The sequence below is a fragment of the Mustela nigripes genome, chromosome 16, assembly GCF_022355385.1.
Source record: "Mustela nigripes isolate SB6536 chromosome 16, MUSNIG.SB6536, whole genome shotgun sequence".
NCBI classification, from domain to species: Eukaryota; Metazoa; Chordata; class Mammalia; order Carnivora; family Mustelidae; genus Mustela; species Mustela nigripes.
The window spans coordinates 44,329,305-44,347,566 of record NC_081572.1 but is presented as its reverse complement, the minus strand read 5'-3'; the positions used below and the strand labels follow the sequence as shown (position 1 = coordinate 44,347,566).

The 18,262-nt window shown below is 48.1% G+C and overlaps 1 protein-coding gene and 1 pseudogene across 5 annotated transcripts in view; one reads left to right on the top strand and one right to left on the bottom strand.

Annotated features, from left to right (window-relative positions):
• Positions 1–18,262, bottom strand: part of RPH3AL (rabphilin 3A like (without C2 domains)) — a 141,099-nt gene that overhangs the window by 25,250 nt on the left and 97,587 nt on the right. For all 5 annotated transcript variants that reach the window (XM_059380349.1, XM_059380348.1, XM_059380351.1 and 2 more), the window contains one exon: positions 308–482. In XM_059380349.1, the coding sequence (XP_059236332.1) occupies positions 308–482 (175 nt within the window). The remainder of the gene's footprint in view (positions 1–307; positions 483–18,262) is intronic.
• Positions 10,418–10,805, top strand: LOC132003840 (ATP synthase F(0) complex subunit C2, mitochondrial-like; annotated as a pseudogene).

The following is an 18,262-nucleotide window of genomic DNA, read 5'->3' as shown; positions in this document are numbered from 1 at the left end:
AGAAACCTCAGTAGGTATCATGCTCCTGCGAAGATCCATAGCGCTCACAGCATCCCTAGCCCCAAAGGAGCCTTTGCTTGTGAAATGGCCCCCCAGTGGACCCCCTGCTCCAAGTGATCCCTGTGCTAAGGTCCAGCCGCCCACGTGGGTGTGGGTGGCAAGCTGAGGGCCCAGGGAGGGACGATGTGCCAGGATGAGCCCCATGCAGGTGTGGCAGACCCTGGCCTGGTGCCTTAGCACTGCCCAGCTGGCTGACAGCAGGATTGTGACAGCTGCTATCTTGGGACAGGCAGCAAAGGGGACTTACCTCTCCCTCGGGCCCACGTGTAGACACGACTAGTCTCAGTGCTTCTGGGCTTTTGCTCGGTGGGCTCCATGGGCAGAGGTCGGAAGTGGGGGTCATCGGCCCGGCCGGGGGTCTTCAGCGGCAGGATGTACTTGGGGAGCCCTTTGTAGAACCAGGCCCCCGACCTCTTCCAGACCTGGCAGGGGTGACATCTGCTTAGAGCAAGGGACGCAGGGCAGCCCTCCCTGTACTGCACTCCCATACTGGCCCGCCCTTCTCTCCTGTTGGAAAGGGCTCTGTGCTGTGGGCGCCCAGAAGGTGCTCCATATGCTACCTGCATTCCTCCCCTCTGCCCCTTCCCTCGAGGCTCTGGGGCAGATTGAGTGGCAGGAAGCTCAGAGAAGGGCCAGGCTGAGGGACGGTGCAATACTGGAAGCTGTCCTGGAGAGCTCCCCGGGGTTGAGGCGCTCTCTGTGCCAGTGCCGGGAGGGCCCCAACCTCAGAGAGTCCCAGGTTAGAATTCCTAGCAGCACTGAGATACGGTCATCAAACTCTCCATGCCTACTTCAAGAAATGCCAAGTACTCCCTGATCCCTTTTCCACTGAAGGATATATGTTCAGGGTATTCAGTAAGGGGGGTGGTGGAGAGTTTGAAGGTAGGGGACCTTCTCAGAGAAGACTTTGGCGATGCAGAGCAGATGGCTGGGGTCCAAACTTGGATCTGTCACCGGGCCGCTGTGAGATAGGGACACATGGACCTTCCAGATTCCCAGTTTCATCACCAGGAGGTGAAACGTAGGAAGAGTTCCTGTCTCACAGGGTAGCCACGAGGACCAGACTCTGGAATGAATGTAAGACGCCACCAGACAGATGAGATGCTTATGGCCGTCACTGCCACCCTCTTCCTCTCATCTGACAGACAAGGAAATCCTAAAACCAGTGGACCAAGTTCCCAAGGGGAAGGGGAGGGAAGGGGTAGAGGGAGAAGAGAGAGAGACTTTTTTTTTTTAAAGATTTTATTTATTTATTTGACAGAGAGAGAGAGATCACAAGTAAGCAGAGGGGCAGGCAGAGAGACAGGGGGAAGCAAGCTCCCCACTGAGAAGAGAGCCCGAAGTGGGGCTCGATCCCAGGACCCTGAGATTATGGCCTGAGCTGAAGGCAGAGGCTTAACCCACTGAGCCACCCAGGTGCCCAGGAGAGAGAGACCCTTAAGCAAGATCTATGGCGGGCTCCGTCTCACAACCCTGAGATCATGACCTGAGCCAAAATCAAGAGTTGGAGGCTTAAGTAACTGAGCCACCCAGGCACCCCTCAGAAGAGAGAATTTAAAATCGGAAGGCCAGAGGCTGCCCTGATTTTCTCTAGGACAGAGTTTCCTAATCCCCAAGCCTCCTCTGTACCTTAGTTCTATGGGTTGTTAACACAGGCTGGACCAAAAAAAAAAGTTTCTAATCATGTACACTTGGGAAGCACTAGGTTCAACAAAGCATTACTGCAGGATTTCTCAGAGCCTTTAAGATACCAAAGTACATAGGGTTCTCCAACAGAGCCAAAGAACATACAGTGCTTCCCACTTAGAATCTACTCAACAGGTTTTCCTAGAGAAGCTCAACCCAGGTAATTGGTCTGCACAGACTCGGCACCTAACTGTGCAGCACTGAAATCACTCAGCTATCATGAGTCATCTTCTTATGCTCCAGAGTGCTAGGCCTGGGGCCACTGAGTCCCAACCCTGTCCCTGGCTCAGATCACTCACCCCTCCCTCCCAGGTACCCTTGCAGAAGGGACTGCTTTCGTGTGGCTCTTGAATAACATAGAATCCATCTGGTAGGATGAATGCCTGTGGAGACTCCTTTAAAAAACCCTTTCTGATCCTCACACGGCCCTCCTACAGTAAGTATTTATTTGAATTGACAGAGTGTACACACAGTCTAAAATTGACGTGGTGCAAAATTAAAAAGTCTCCTCCCCATTGCCAGAGGCATCTGGTGATAAGTTCTTTGAAGAAGCTCTGTTACTATCCCCACTTTCCAGATGGGAAAATTGAGGCTCTAACAACTTAAGCAACTTGCCCAAGGCCAGCCCTCATTCTACTGGCCTCTGTTCTACAGGGGAGGTCCCAGAAGAGTCTCATCCCAACAGTTTACAGATGCAAAGTAGATGCTCACTAAGTGTGGCTAAGTGGTGAGTAAAGCCTCAGCAGGGCAGACCTCATCGGGGACTGAGTGTCCTGCAGAATGGGCGCCTTGAAGGGAGGGAGCTGACGTATAGGCAGAGGGAAGGGGCTCAAGCAGTGGCTGCCAAGGCCACCCTGTCTTGGCGCAGCTGCTACGTGGTTCCTGAGAACACAGGCCCAAGCCCAAGAGGCCACAGGTGGCCAGCGAGGTGCTCACTCTGCCTCTGCTTTGCCTGCCTCCCCTGAGCACACCTGCCTCCTGTCCCCCAACATGGGCTGGGCCTCGGGGGGATCGAATGGAGCAAGCCCTCAAGAACCAACTGTATGCCCAGGGCATGAACACAATTTGTTCTAAAGGATCGTGTAGACGCACCCTGTGTTTGCCTCCCACCTAACCCTGCATCGAGCAACTGTTCTGTGTCTCCACCACCCCTTTTCCATGGCTTCAGAGTTTGGATTTATGAAACGTAATTAAACCAGCCTTCCACTGATAGACATTTACCTGGTTTCCAAAGTTTCACTCTTGTGAACAGCACTGCAGCGATCATCTTTGCAAACACATCAGTCAGGTGTCCGTTATGGCCTTACACCCATAATGGGTATAACCAAAACACCCTGGGGGCGGATCTGCTGGGTCAAGGCATGCGTCTAAGTTTAGATGGGGACATCCATTGCCGGACCGCCCTCCAGGAAGAAGAGCTGAGGCTCCAGTGGAGTGCTACATGCCTTCAGGCTGGGAAGCCTGCACTACATTTCCCAGTGAGATCTAGGGTCTGGTCTGGGGACCAGCTCAGAGCAGTTCCCAAGGGCTGCCGGATGTGGGGGACATGCATGTCGGGACCTGCAGCTACCAGAGTTAGGTGCCACAGGAGGGAGGATGGGGTCCCCATGGTCCCCTCTGGGGCACATTGTGTGGGCCTCTTTGAAGGGGACTGGAGGGGACAACACCAAGGGTGACTCAGTGACAAGGTTTATGTGTTACTGCTGTGTGGCTTTCCGTGGGACAGACCAAGAGATGATACGGAGTTGAGTTTGGAGACTCCACAGGGCCAGACGCATGCCTGATCCTCACTGAGGCCTCATCGTGGGCTTCTCGGTTCTTCCTCCAGAGCTGGGACCATGGTTCTGGCCCAGGCATGTGCATAGTCTTCACTTTCCTTTTTTGTTTTAAATTAAAATTAATTTTAGTTTAAAAAATGTCCATAGGTGGCTCAGTTGGTTGAGCCTTGGGCTCAGGCCATGATCTCTGGGTCCTGGGATTGAGCCCTCTGTCTTGTTGTCCAACTCCCTGATCAGCAGGGAGTCTGGTTCTCCCCCTGTAGCCCACCCCGCCCGCCACCCTGCTCATGCATACTCTCAACTAAATAAAATACTAAAATATTAAAACATAAATCCATAACATGAAATTTACCATCTTAGCCATTTCTAAGTGTATGGTTCAGTAGTGTTAAGCACATTCATGTTGTATAACCCATCTCCTGAGCACTTTTTATCTTGTAAGGTGGAAATTCTGCACCCACAGAACAACAGCTCCCTAGGCCCCTGTCCCTCCAGCCCCTGGCAGCCACCATTCTACTTTCTGAGAATCTGACTCAGAAAGAATTTGATGACTCTAGGTACTTCATATGAATGGAATCGTGGGGTATTGATCTTTTTGTGACTGGCCTTTCACTAAGCATAAGATCCTCAAGGTGTCACAACCTGTGTCAGAATTTTCTTCCTTTTTGAGGTTTAATACTAGTATTCCACGGTAGGTCTACACCACATTTTATCTAGTCATTCATCCATGGATGGACACTTGAGTCATGTCTGCCCTTTGGCTCGTCCTTTCATTTTATTTTTTTAAGATTTTATTTATTTGACAGAGAGAGAGAGAGCACAAGCAGGAGGAGCAGCAGGCAGAGGGAGAAGAAGCAGACTCCCTGCTGAGCAGGGAGCCTGACGCAGAACATGATCCCAGAACCCTGGGATCATGACTTGAGCCAAAGGCAGACGCTTAACCCACTGAGCCACCCAAGTGCCCCTGGTCCTTTCACTTTTAGAGACCACTAGGCTCTACCATCCAGGAAGGGGCCCAGGGACAGGGCACTCACCACTGTATCTTCGAACTCCTAGCACGTGTCTGACACACAGTAGGAGGTGCTCAGCAAACAGGCTGCATGGCTGAACTGGTAGCTATAGGTAATTTGTCAGAAAGTATCCCAATACATACAGCTGTCATCTTCCTAGAGATGTGACCTGAGGGTTTCACCTAAGTCCTTGTAATTAATGAAGTGGATTAAATGTTTCAGATTAAAGAGGGATAAAGAAGAAGTGTTTAGGAGTGCCTGGGTGGCTCTGTAGGTTAAACGTCTACCTTGGGCTTACGGCACAATCCCACGGTTGTGGGTGGAGCTCTGCATTGGGCTCCTTGCTTAGTAGGGAGTCTGCTTCTCCCTCTCCCACTCTCTCTGCTTGTGGTCTGTCGAATAAATAAATAAAATCGAAGAGGAAGAGGAAGGAGGAGAGGGGGTTGGGGGAAGGGGAGGGGGTGGGGGAGGGGGAGGAGGAGGAATTAGTAGTAGTGCTCAGCAGGGCGTACCAGTGTCCAGCATTCTCCTGCAAACCTACCTGACAAGGTACTCCCAGCCCTTCCTAGAGCACCAGTGCCACCCACAGCCGGGGCTGTCCCTGGGTCCCCTGGCTTATCACAGCCAACAGGCCCCAGGCCCTCAGGCTCATCACCTGTTGCAATGATCCACTTCCACCCCGACCCCATGCTTAAAAAAATACTGATCAATAAAGTGCTTTTAGAAAATAGGATAAAGATGGCAACCCTCTTGGGTCCCCTCACTCTCTGGGAGCTTTGTACCATCACTTTGCTATTGCTCAACAAACCTAGGGTGCTTTGGTGGCTCAGTGGGTTAAGCCTCTGCCTTCGGCTCAGGTCATGATCTCAGGGTCCTGGGATGGAGCTCCGCATCGGGCTCTCTGCTTAGTGGGGAGTCTGCTTCCCCCTCTCTCTGCCTGCCTCTCTGCCTACTTGTGATCTCTATCAAATAAATAAATAAAATCTTAAAACAAAACAAAAGCTTGCTTTGCTTTGCTGCCCTCTCCCAGCAAAATAGGATAAAAAGCCCAAAGTTATTAGGCTCCATTGCATGAACATGTGGACAGTCAGTGTTTTTTTTGGTATTCAATTATTTTTGACCTATAAATCCCCCCATTAACTTTCATATAATTCATTCTGACATTTATGCTCAGCAGGGAGATGACCCCATGGGCTTACCCTGGGGTCCAGTGGGTCAGTCATTCCATGTGAGTTCATAATCCTCGGGCCTGGGGTCTGCCTACTTCTGACGCCACCACAGTGGACAGAGACCAGAAGACCAGAAAGGCCAGAGATCCCAGACCAGCTTGAGGAACCGCAGTTCCTGAGCCCCCACAGCAGGGGTGACTGGAGCACGCAGGGGCCTTACCCACTGTGGAGGGCACTCCTGGGAAGGAGCATATGAAATGCAGTGTTTTGGAAAGTGCCTTCCACAGGGGAGAGCAGGACTGCTGAGTTGAGGTGGGAGGGATCCCAGCTGGCTGAGGGGTGTCTCCTCCCCCGCTGTGAATCCCTGCCCATTCTCAGACCTTCTCATGCCTTGAAAAATGCAGGACCGGAGCTTTGACTTTGAACCCCGTTTTTTCTGCTCTGAGCATCCAGGCCCATGCCCTGTGGCCTGGCCCAGCAGCCCCCACCCCTGGCCTGCCCTAAGAACAGCAGCAGCAGAAGCCCTCCACAGATTGGAAAACCTCCACTTCCAGGAGAGGCCGTGGGACTCTGCAAAGCCCTAGTCCTCTCCCCACGTGTGGTCTGCAGTGATAAGGCCAGGACGGCGGCCAGCCTTGAAAATGCCTTTAGTTAAGAAAAGACCCACGCAGCAGCATTTGGAGGGGTGGCCAGTGGCATGAAACCCTCCCCGTATAGCACTGCTTTTGTGCTCTGCTTCGAGGTTTTCATTAGGATTTCAGCTCACGGCCAATCTGATATTGGATATTAGCCAAGCTGTTCCCAGGGAATTTTAATTACCATGATAACGATCGCTAATCATTGGCGTTTCCTAAATGGCTGTGGCTGGAGAAGGCGGTGAGTGCCAGGCCCTGTCAGGAAGAAGAGGATCTTAGGGGACCAGCCACTGGGGAGGATGGACAAGGGATGGCCCAAGACCTCTGTCCCTGCTCATTACCTCATCCCTTCCATGTGATCCTGCCTCTCAAACAACTCGGGAGTGCCCTTGAATGAATTCAGGTGAGGCACCTGGGTCTGCGCAGAGGTACAGTTTGGGGCCTTTGCACATGCTGTTCCTTCCACCTGACATGCCCTTCATCCTCGTCTCCCACCAAGGCAGTGACACTGCCCGTCAGAAGTCTTCTGCACCACCTCGAACCGAGGCAGAGCATGTCTGCCATGCTCCTGGAGGCCACATGCAAATGCAGCAGCTCCAGCATTTTGCCCAGCCAGGGAGCTGGGAGCCCAAGGGTAAGGCTGTGCCCGAGCCACCCCCGTATTCCCAGGGCCCCGCGAGGAGCCGCAGCGTGGCAAGAATGTTGCCGACTGACAAATTGAACGAATAAACGAGGAAGGCAAAGCAAAGGAATCATCCTCAGGGGACAGAACTCAGGCTCTGTCTTTAGGGAGACCATGTTCTGTCTGCTTAACAAGCTCCAGGCTGGCCTGGTCTTGAAAAGCCACAAGAAATGGCCTGTTACAGAGATGTCTTCCTGCTTCCACTTTGGTCTTGTAAAAAGAGTTTCTTAAGGAGTCAACCCACCTGGCAGAGAGGCTGCACAGCCTTCCCTAACTCATTACCTGAACACATATACACACACATATACACACACACATGCACGCACACACAGCATGTCAACCTCCTGGGAACTCCACCAGGCAAGCTAAACTCCATAGCATGGCCAACAGGACCCCAGAACTCTACCAGCCTTGCCTCCCTCACCAGCCCTATCTCTTGCCTCCTCCTGCCCTGCCCTCGGGATCAGCCAGACAGAGCCGCTCCCACTCCCTGACCACATCAAGCTGACTCTTGCTTCCAGGCCTTTGTACCTGTTTTCCTTCTTTCCTCCCTGGGCTGGGATGAAGAAATCCAGCCTTTAGGAAATGACATTTATCCAGAAGCTTCCACAGAACTGTGCAGGTCTCCCACTGCAATGCACACACAGTTCTGACTATCCAGGTATATGCCTGTTTCCTGCACCAGATTGAAAGCTCCAAATCTTGTAACAGCAGGATACACATAGGGCCCCAGTGCCTGAAAGCACACCAAAATCTGCCAGCTGAGGCCATAAGCTCACCTGAATTTCAAGGTTTTATGTAACTCAAGTTCCTTAAGAGAAGCCCTGGCTTAGAGGGTGCCATGGACTGAAGTGGGTCCCATGCCCTAATTCCTATGTTGATGTCCTGGGAGGCAGTGTTTGGAGATGGGTCTTCGGGAGGTAGTTAGTGCCAGATGGGGCCGTAAGGGTGGGTCCCTCATGATGGCATTCATGTCCTTAGAAGAGACAACAGAGAGCTTGCTTCTCTGGCCTCTGTGGGAGGACACACGGAGGGGGCAGCCATCTGCAGGCCAGGAAGAGTGCTCTCAGTGGGAACCAGCTCTGCCGGAGCTCTGATCTGGGACTAGCCTCCAGAGGGTGAACAGTAAATTCTAGTTGTTTAAGCCTTCCTTCTGTGCTCTCTTGTTATGGCAGCCTGAGCAGAGTAAGACAGAGTAAGAAGCCGGGAGGTTATAGAAGTTTAAAAAATGGCCCCTAATTATTATTCTTTCCTCCCATCAAGAAGTGGGGTCTGTTTCCCCATCCCTCACATCTGCTCTAGGCTTGTGACTTACTTTAACCAACAGATCGTGGTGGTGGGAACACGGGACTTCTGGCCAGATCTCGAGAGGCCAGGCAGCTTCCCTTCTCACTGTCTGGAACACTGTGGCCATCCTGTGAGAGAGCCTTGTCCAGTGTACAAGATGAGAGGCCACATGGAGAAGAACGGAGACACCCCAGCCATAGCCAGCACCTTCTGCAGAGGAGGGAGCCTTCTCGGACCCCTCCCCCAGTTGAATGGTCCATGACTGCAGCCCTCGGATGCCGCTGGGAGGTCTCAGCAGAAGAACCTCCCTGCTGTACCCAGCCCACACTGCAGACTCAAGAGCAAAGAAATGATTGTTGTTTTAAGACATTTAAGGCTCCAGGCCTCTAGCAGGAGGTCCATGTCTATTTAGACACTTCTAGAAAAAGAAATAATCAGGTATGTTGATAACTAATTGACTAAAGTAGGAAAGCTAAACTCCGGGACTTAAAAGCAACAACTGGAGAATAAAAGGCTCCTAGAAGTTAAAAATACAAAGTAGAAATATAAAAATGTAAAATTGGGGCGCCTGGGTGGCTCTTGAGTAAAGCTTCTGCCTTCAGCTCGGGTCATGATCTCAGGGTCATGGGATCGCAGTCCCGCATCTGACTTTCTGCTCAGCGGGGAGCCTGCTTCCTCTTCTCTCTCTGACTGCTTCTCTGCCTGTCTGTCTGTCAAATAAATAAATAATCTTTAAAAAAATAAAATAAAATAAAGGCTGAAAGAGAAAAATAGGAAATTTGGAATGTGGAACACAAAGAGAATGAAACAGAAAAATGTAAAAGAAGTGATAGGGAACAAAAATGCTCAATTTGAGGGATCTAAACTCCTAATAATAGACTTCCCAGAAAGAGAAATTAAAAAAATTCCTGGACCTGAAGAACATGTGTCTTCAGATTAAAGGATTTTTATTGAATATAAGGTAGGAAAAATGAAAAGTTAAAAAAGCAATAGTTATACACTCATAAAATCATTTAGTTCCAAGTATAAAAAAGAAGATCCTAGAAGCTTCCAGAAAGAAACAGACCTATGAGGAAACCAGAATCAGAACAGTATCAGACTTATCATCGACAACACAGGTTGAGAAAAGGTATGCAATCCAGCGTTCTATAATCCAAACTATCAATTGAACATGAGAGCAAAGTAGAGACTTTTTAGATCTGCAAGGACTCCAAGTTTTCCTTACACATTCTCTTTTTAAGAGGCTACTTAATAGAACTGTTTTAGAATGGAAATTGCTCCAGTTCTAAACTCAGTCTTTTTACCCCCACGCCCTCTATTGACTTGTGACCCTTCATTTCAAAACAGTATATGGGAAACATTATAGTTTGGTGAGAGTAAGGATACTTTAAAGTGGATATTTTACCATTTTACTGCTATAAAATGAGTTGATTTCAGTTGATCATTTTATTTTTTCGATGGAACTTTTTTTTTTGGTTGGGGAGAAAGAAATGAATGGAAGAAAAATTATTTTGCTTTTATTTGAATATTGCGTACTAACAGCTTATAATAAAACTACATTGCAGGAAGTGAAGAAATATTTTGAAATTTAGCAAAATAGCTACAGTATTCAAGTATCTGAAATTTTAATATGGTGAGTCTTAGCGCTTTAGACTTTCCTATAAGTGACAGTATCTAAGTTATTCTTAATAGCCACAGTCGATAATTCTGCTGACCATAGCAGCTAACCTAAAATTGAAGATATTTATGTGACATGAATAGCCCGTGTTTTAAAAATTAAATATTTTATATAAAATTGGAAAAAAAAGAGGCTACTTAAGGATGGGCTCCAGCAAAATGCAGGTGAAAAACAAAAAAGAGGAAGACGCAGGCTCCTAGAAACAGAGTTTCCGACTCTGGAGGGTGGTAGGAGGAAGTCCCATGAGGTCGGCTCTCAGTAACCAGTGCAGGTTGGAGCCCGAAGAGGGTCTACAGGGGTTTCTGACAGGAAAAGAGAAGGCTCTGCACAACAGAAGGTAAAATCAAAAAGCTGTAAAAGGGCATAACATTTCACTCTCTTGTCTTCTCTGCCATGGGAGCAGCTCTCCTGCCACAGCCCTCACTCCCTGTGATGTCTGCCTGTGCAAAGTTCATCTCCACCCCCTTCTTGGACAGGAGCACCTCTCACCTCTCACTGTCTGCAGTGGGGCTAAAAGCACAAGGGGCACTGACAGATGGGGTACCCTATAAGAACCTCAGCAGCTTGGCAGCCCCACATCCCCTGACCTCACTTATTCCCAGCAACAGCTTCCAAACCAGTGAATTTCAAGGGACATTGACAGGGAAGCCAAGTTCATTGGGACTGGGACTGCTGTGTTGGGGAACCTCATCATCGGTTAGGCCAGGAATCCCTCTCTGAAGCAAGAGCTCTTCTCCTATGCCATTCTGGGCTTTGCGTTCTTGGAGGCCATGAGGTTCTTTTGCCTGAGGTGGCCTTTCTCATCCTCTTCACTATCTGAAGGAGCTGTCTCCACCTCCCATAAGTCTTTCTCCTGAGTCTCATCTGCCCTGTATGTTCCTTTTCCTATACCTCCCCAGGTAGTCTGCCGAAAGTGATTGGCTTAGGGTTTGACAGAGGGGAGGCAAATAAATACCGTGTTAGTAAGATTTTTTTTTTAAAAAGGGCATAGCATTTCATTATTCTTTTGTCATTGAGGAAGAAAAAAAATCAGTAAAAACCTTCAGGGAAAATTGAATCTCAGACCAGAAAGTCATGATCTAAATACCAGGTCAATTAAAATATGGCACAGGAATGAAAAATTCAAAAGGAATTAATCGGATCATGGTAATTTTCATTTGGGGGATGTAGGGGTCAAGATAATTATCATAAATGTGATCTTCAGGGGTGCCTGAGTGGCTCAGTCGGTTAAGCGTTAACCTTCTATTCAGGTCATAATCCCAGGGTCCTGGGATCGAGTCCTTCATCGGGCTCCCTGCTTAGCGGGGAGTCTGCTTCTCCCTCTCCCTCTGCCTGCTGCTTCCCCTGCTGGTGCTCTCTCTCTGGCAAATAAATAAATCTTTAAAAAAATGTGATCTTCACATGCCATCTGACCCTGAGGTGTTTAATTGTTACAAAAAATTAAGAAGTTAAATCCCCAGCAATTGTTGAGCATTATGTATGTGTTATGGACCGTTTTTAGGAGTTTATATACAGTAACTTATTTAACTCTCACCAATATCCCGTCCTGTCGGTATCAGCATAACTCTATTTTACAGACAAGGACACACCCAGTGCAGAGAGAACAGGGAAGACAAGAACATAAACTGGAGCCCATGCAGTCTGGCCTGGGACCTGCCCTCTTCAACTTCTTATAAAATCATGCATGGGTTTGCTAAATCAAATGCTATTTTTGTATTTCTCAACCTGAACTAACTTAGGGACAATGTGTTCTAACTTTTCTTAGATTCTGTATTTGTCTATTTGGCATCCATTGATCACATGGCCAAACTACTGGCCAAAGACATTGCTATTGGCCCTGTGATGTGGTTTTTGCAGGCACGTGAAGGTCATGTGACAAGCCCTCATCCCCACACCGCCAAACACTGCCTTAGTTGACCCTCACCCATCCGGCCAGTATCCCCCTGCCCTAAATCAGTCAGGGCCGCCCTGTATGCCCCAACACCTCCCTAAACTGCTTCAACTAGGCAATCCAAAGACAGTTACCCTGCCCTGCCTTGCCCTTCCTGTAGAAACCCCAGTAAAGGCCCTGGCCTAGGTTTTCCCCTCACTCTTTCCTGCCTCCTGACCAAACCTGGTGCTTCTCCATATAACCCGTGGGTGGCGTGCCCCCTTCTCTTGGAACTATATGCAATAGATTGTTCTTTCAAGGGCATTTGCCTCTGTGTTGTCACTTAGTCACTTTTGTAAATTAAGACCCAGCGAGGGAGAAAGAGAGAAAGAAAGAGAGCATGAGCGTGCATAAGCAGGGGGAGAGGCAGAGGGAGAGGGAGGGGGAAAAGCAGGCTCCCCATGGAGCAGGGAGCCAGATATGGGAGTCGATCCCAGGACCCTGGGACCATGACCTGAGCCAAAGGCAGATTTTTTCACTGACTGAGCTACCCAGGCACCCCAGGAGTCGGAATTTTGATGATGGGAAACACCTGGATGGTTTTCCAAAGGGAACCGGGGCTTCTAGCACTGGGTCCCTCAGAAAGCAGAAAGGGCTGGGGGCATCGTATGCTATTGGCTGGAGTGCATCTGCTCTCAAAGACAGCTGGCCAGGACCCTCTAACCAGGTTTCCGTGGTGACAAGCTGAGTATGAAAAGCTGTAATTATAGCTAACAGCGACAAGCTGATACCGAGCAAGGCAAGTTGACATGAGATGTGCTGATGTAACACACAAATGCGTTTTTAGTACTAGTTCAAACCAGATTGGGACCATCACACCTTAAAGTTCTGGCTAACGGCTTGATTACCTGCTGCCCTACTCAAGAAGGAAGGAGACTTGGCATTTATATGGTGTGTGTGACTGTGGCATGGACCTGTGTATCTGCTCAGCGTGAGCAGCGAGTGGGGGCAGAGAGTAGGCCACTAGGCCTGTTTCCACACAGAGGCAGCCCAAGGAGCCCCGTGGTATCTGCCAGCCCTCAACCCTAGAACAGCAACCTCTACCTGCCCTAGGTAAGGGGGTGTCTCTGTGATCTGGAGTATGGCTGTGATTCTTACCCTGAAAAGGTACTGTGGGTCATATCAGCAAAAAATAGAAAACAGGTGCATCTAGTTTTCCTAAAAAAAAAATTGCTCAAAAGTAGAATTCATTTGGTCAACAAATGAATTAAAATAAAAAGCTCCTGAGTGGGGAACTTACAGTACCAGAAAATGAACAGTGATCAATGAAATAAAGACAGAATTCAGTCTAAATAACTGGGTACGTATAACTACAAAATGATAAAAATGTGAAGGAAATGATGCTTGAAACGTAGATGTAAAATAATCAGTTAACGGGTGCCTGGGTGGTTCCATCGGTTAAGCATCTGCCTTTGGCTCAGGCCATGATCCGGGAGATCATGAGATGGAGCCCCACATCGGGGTCAGGGAGCCTGCTTTTCCCTCTTCCCTTGCTCCTCCCCCCTGCTCATGTTCTCTGTCAAATAAATAAATAAAATCTCTTAAAAAAAATAAAATAATCAGTTAACAAAAGAGACTCTGACCCAAAATTCCAGATTGTCTCAACAAAAGCAAAAACTGGCTTAAAACTGTAACATACATAGGACTAAACCTAACCAAAGACATAAAGGATCTGCACTCAGAAAAACCACAGAGTACTCATGAAAGAAATGGAGCAAGACACAAAGAAAAGGAAAAACGTTCCATGCTCATGGACTGGAAGAACAAACATTGTTAAAATGTCTAAGCTACCCAGAGTAATCTACACATTCAGTGTATCCCTATCAAAATACCATCAATTTTTTCCACAGAGCTAGAACAAATAATCCTAAAATTTGTATGCAACCAGAAAAGACCCTGAATAGCCAAAGGAATGTTGAAAAGGAAAACCAAAGTTGGTGGCATCACAATTCCAGACTTCAAGCTCTATTACAAAGTTGTAACCATCAAGACAGTATGGTACTGGCACAAAAACAGACACATAGATCAATGGAACAGAATAGAGAGCTCAGAAATGGACCCTCAACTCTACGGCCAACTAATCTTCAACAAAGCAGGAAAGAATGTCCAATGGAAAAAAGACAGCCTCTTTAACAAATGGTGTTGGGAAAATTGGACAGCGACATGCAGAAAAATGAAACTGGACCATTTCCTTATACAACACACAAAAATAGACTCAAAATGGATGAAAGATCTCAATGTGAGACAGGAAAACATCAAAATCCTTGAGGAGAACACAACACAGGCAGCAAAATCTTTGACCTCAGCCACAGCAACTTCTTGCTAGAGACACCGCTAAAGGCAAAGGAAGCAAGGGCAAAAATGAATTGTTGGGACCTCCTCAAAATAAAAAGCTTTTTCTGCACAGCCAACAAAACCAAAAGACAATCTATAGAACGGGAGAAGATATTTGTAAATGTCTTATCAGATAAAGGGCTAGTATCCAAAATCTATAAAGGATTTATCAAACTCAACACCCAAAGAACAAATAACCCAATTAAAAAATGGGCAGAAGACGTGAGCAGACACTTCTCCAAAGAAGACATCCAAATGGCTATAACAGAGACATGAAAAATCACTCGGTATCAGGGAAAAACAAATCAAAACCACAATGAGATACCACCTCACACCAGTCAGAATGGCTAAAATTAACAAGTCAGGAAATGACAGGTGTTGGAGAGGGTGTGGAGAAAGGGGAACCCTCCTACACTGTTGGTGGGAATGCAAGCTGGTGCAGCCAACTCTGGAAAACAGTATGGAGGTTCCTCAAAAAGTTGAAAATAGAGCTACCCCACGACCCAGCAATCGCATTACTGGGTATTTACCCTAAAGATACAAATTTAGGGACCCTAAGGGGCACATGCACCCAAATGTTTATAGCAGCAATGTCCACAATAGCCAAACTATGGATAAAGAAGAAGTGGTATATATACACAATGGAAAAAAAAGAAAAGAAAAGAAAAAGAAAAAGAAATCTGACCATTTGCAATGACATGGATGGAACTAGAGGGTATTATGCTAAGTGAAATAAGTCAATTAGAGAAAGACAATTATCATATAATTTCACACATATGTGAAATGTAAGAAACAAAACAGAAGAGTATAGGGGAAAGGAGCGAAAAATAAAACAAGACCAAATCAGAGAGGGAGACAAATCATGAGAGACTCTTAATCATAGGAAACAAACTGAGGGGTGCTGGAAGGGATGGGGGAAACCGGGTGATGGGCATTAGGAGGGCACGTGATGCGATGAGCACTGGGTGTTGCCTACAACTGATGAATCACTGACCTCTACCTCTGAAACTAATGCAATGTATGTTAATTAACTGATTTTTAAATAAGTTTTAAAAAAGTGGCTGATATGTCTGCTCATGTCTGGGCTCCTCATTCTCAGAGGCCAAGGGGTGTTAACAGACACTCTATTATAACGTAAGCAATTAGACAAATACTGCCTTAAATATTTAAAAACTTCTATAGGTAAGTACACACTTATCCGTCCCTTTAAGGTAACCAACAGAACTAAAACTAGGGGAAAGTTTTGTCATCCCAAAATACATGATTTTCTGAATTTTTTTTCTTTCTCTTCCTCCTTCCCTCATTCCCTATCTCTCTCTTATTTTGAAAATGTTCTCCTTTTCCTTGCCATTTTTGCTCTGTACAAACTGAGTTTAGAGCGGCCATCTCTCCTCATTGCTGGCTTCCCTTATGTCAGAAAGATGACGCTTACAATCAGCCTCTGAAGACGGAGCAGATATTAATTCAAACAACATTCATTCAGCACCGCCTCTGTGTTAAGACAGAGCCATGGAAGAAAAGATTGCATGTGTGTGCAAATGAGTGGCCCGTGGCATAAAGCCACCCCAGACTGAGGGCCACGGCCAAGTTTTTCTACCACCGGAGACGATGTTTCATGCCCTGCCTTCAGGAGCCGTTCCTTTCTGACGGTCATCCCTATATCCATCCCCCAAGGGCCTAGAGGGTAAAACCTAGCCAGCCTGCACCAATAAAGGCCTTTGAGTAGCCCCAGAGCCGCGGGACAGAGCTCTCCTACTGCAGGCTCTCCACTTACCCCTTGGGAAGTGCTAACTCATGACTGACATGCTCCAGAAAGCTAAGTGAAACCCCTCCTGGCAGTATTTGTATTTTAAAGGATAAAGATTTTTAAAGGATACTACTTGGGGTGCCTGGGTGGCTCAGTCATTAAGCATCTGCCTTCGCCTCAGGTCATGATTCCAGCGTCCTGGGATTGAGCCCCACAAAAGGCTCCCTGCTCCTACTTCTCCCTCTCCTGCTTCCCCTGCTTGTATTCCCTCTCTGTCTCTGTCAAATAAATAAATAAATAAAATAAAAAAATAAGAAATCAAGGATAGTACTTTATAGCCTCCAGAGCGTGTGTGTGTGTTTGTCAGGGAGTCTGGCTATCTCCTCTAGGCTCCCGCTCATCCCGTCTGGACAGTCTCCTGCTGTCCTCCTGCTGGGGGCTGGCGGGTTCCCCACACTGGAGCCAGGCCTGCGCCTCATCAGGAGACAGGCTGGAAATCAAGCCTCAGCCAAGATGGAGCTCACACCTGACCTCTCTGCCAACCCCACCACAGCCCGAGAATGTGAGGGAGCCCTTGTGAATTTTCTTCTCATTTCAAGTGGTTTTTGAGCAAGCAGATCAGTCTGGAAGGCAAGCAATTGGCAGTGTAGTGGAACAGAAAAAAATGCAGTGAGAAAGACTCTTCTGAGGGTGTTATCTGTTTTCTTGACAGATAATTTAAACACCTTGGCTAGACTATTTCAGAACCAAAGGAAATGCTCTGGCTTCCATTAACCCCTGGCAAGGGGCTCGCTCCTGGGAGGCTTCCGCACAATTCCTGGTGAGGAGTGTTTGCCAGCTTCGGAGGGAGGTGGCTCTCTGTGGCTGTGGCGGGGCTGTGTGGGATGGGCCAGCCTCCACCTGGGGCCTCACCCCTTCCTCACTGCCTCAGCTCTGGGGCTGCGTGTCCCCCGGGTGCTGTCCTGGCCCCCCACGTCTCCCCATCACCTGTGAGGTGGAAAGGTCCCCGCAAACCACCAAAAACAGGGACCACCCCTCCTGCCACAGGGTATAATCAGCATGTCCAATGTTCTGATTCCAGCTCTATTTATTCCCCACGTGCAGCAAGATAGTTAAATATTAATATTAATATGATAGTTAAATACTTCCCCCATCTTCCTTCTCTCTCGGGTTCCGCAGGCCATCTTGTCCGTTTTTGGAGTGGTCTAGCGAGGTCACCAAATCTGAGGACAGGCTCAGGATGCTTTCACAACTGTGGTTAATTACTTGCTTTGTCAACAGAGCCTGCGGGCCCGCTCTTACTCTTCATTTGCCGGCAGCTTGAAATCCCTCTGCACCCCAAATATTTAACTGTCTTGCCTGTTCTAAGCCAGATTTGAGAGGGCAAGCATGTTGTGGTGGTGTTTGGCCACGGAGCCTGCCTCTGTCCCCAGATGGAGTGGGCCGCACGCGGGAAATGAATAGAGCTGGAACCAGAAAATTGGACAGGCCAATTATACCCAGCCAGGTCTTTTCAGAGGAGCTCTGTGATTTTGATTCAATTCCCAGAACAACAAACATGACTGTGTTTAAACACAGGCTCAGAAACGTATTCCACGGCCAATGTGAAAGTGTTTCTGGGCTGACCGCTCCCCGGCAGGACTGGTGGGCCTCTAGGGAATGCTTTCCTCGGCTACGGATCTGATTATTGCTTCATTTCCAATGGCTCTTGCTCCTTCTTGGGGGAAAACCAAGAATTCTGAGGTTCTAAGGCCTTGTCTGTCTTCCAGAGACACGGTGGTTTCTCTTTGTTTGCAGCTTTCTCCCCTCCTGCCTTCTGAGAGAGCTTTAAAGGTTTTGTTCTTAGCACCGACTCAAGCTTTTTGGGGTCTGGTTTTTGCAATCCCTTGTTAGCTTTAAGGGGTGTACTGTGAAATCTAGCATCCACACGAAACTGCATGAAAACACAGTATAATTCAAACAATTATACTCAAGTAAACACCTGTGAACTGGTGAAGAAATTAAGTATTACTGAATCTGAGAAGCCCCTCTAAGCCCTCCCTGTCTTCCAGAGGAAGCCACTAGGAACCTTGTGTTGGGGTGCCTGGGTGGCTCAGTCGGTAAGCGTCTGCTCTCTGCTCAGGTCATGATCCTGGGGTCCTGGGATCGAGCCCTGCATGAGGCTCCCTGCTCAGCAGGAAGCCTAGTTCTCCCTCTCCCACTTCCCCCTGCTTGTGTTCCCTCTCTTGTCTCTGTCAAAAAAAAAGTGGCAGGGGGCGCCTGGGTG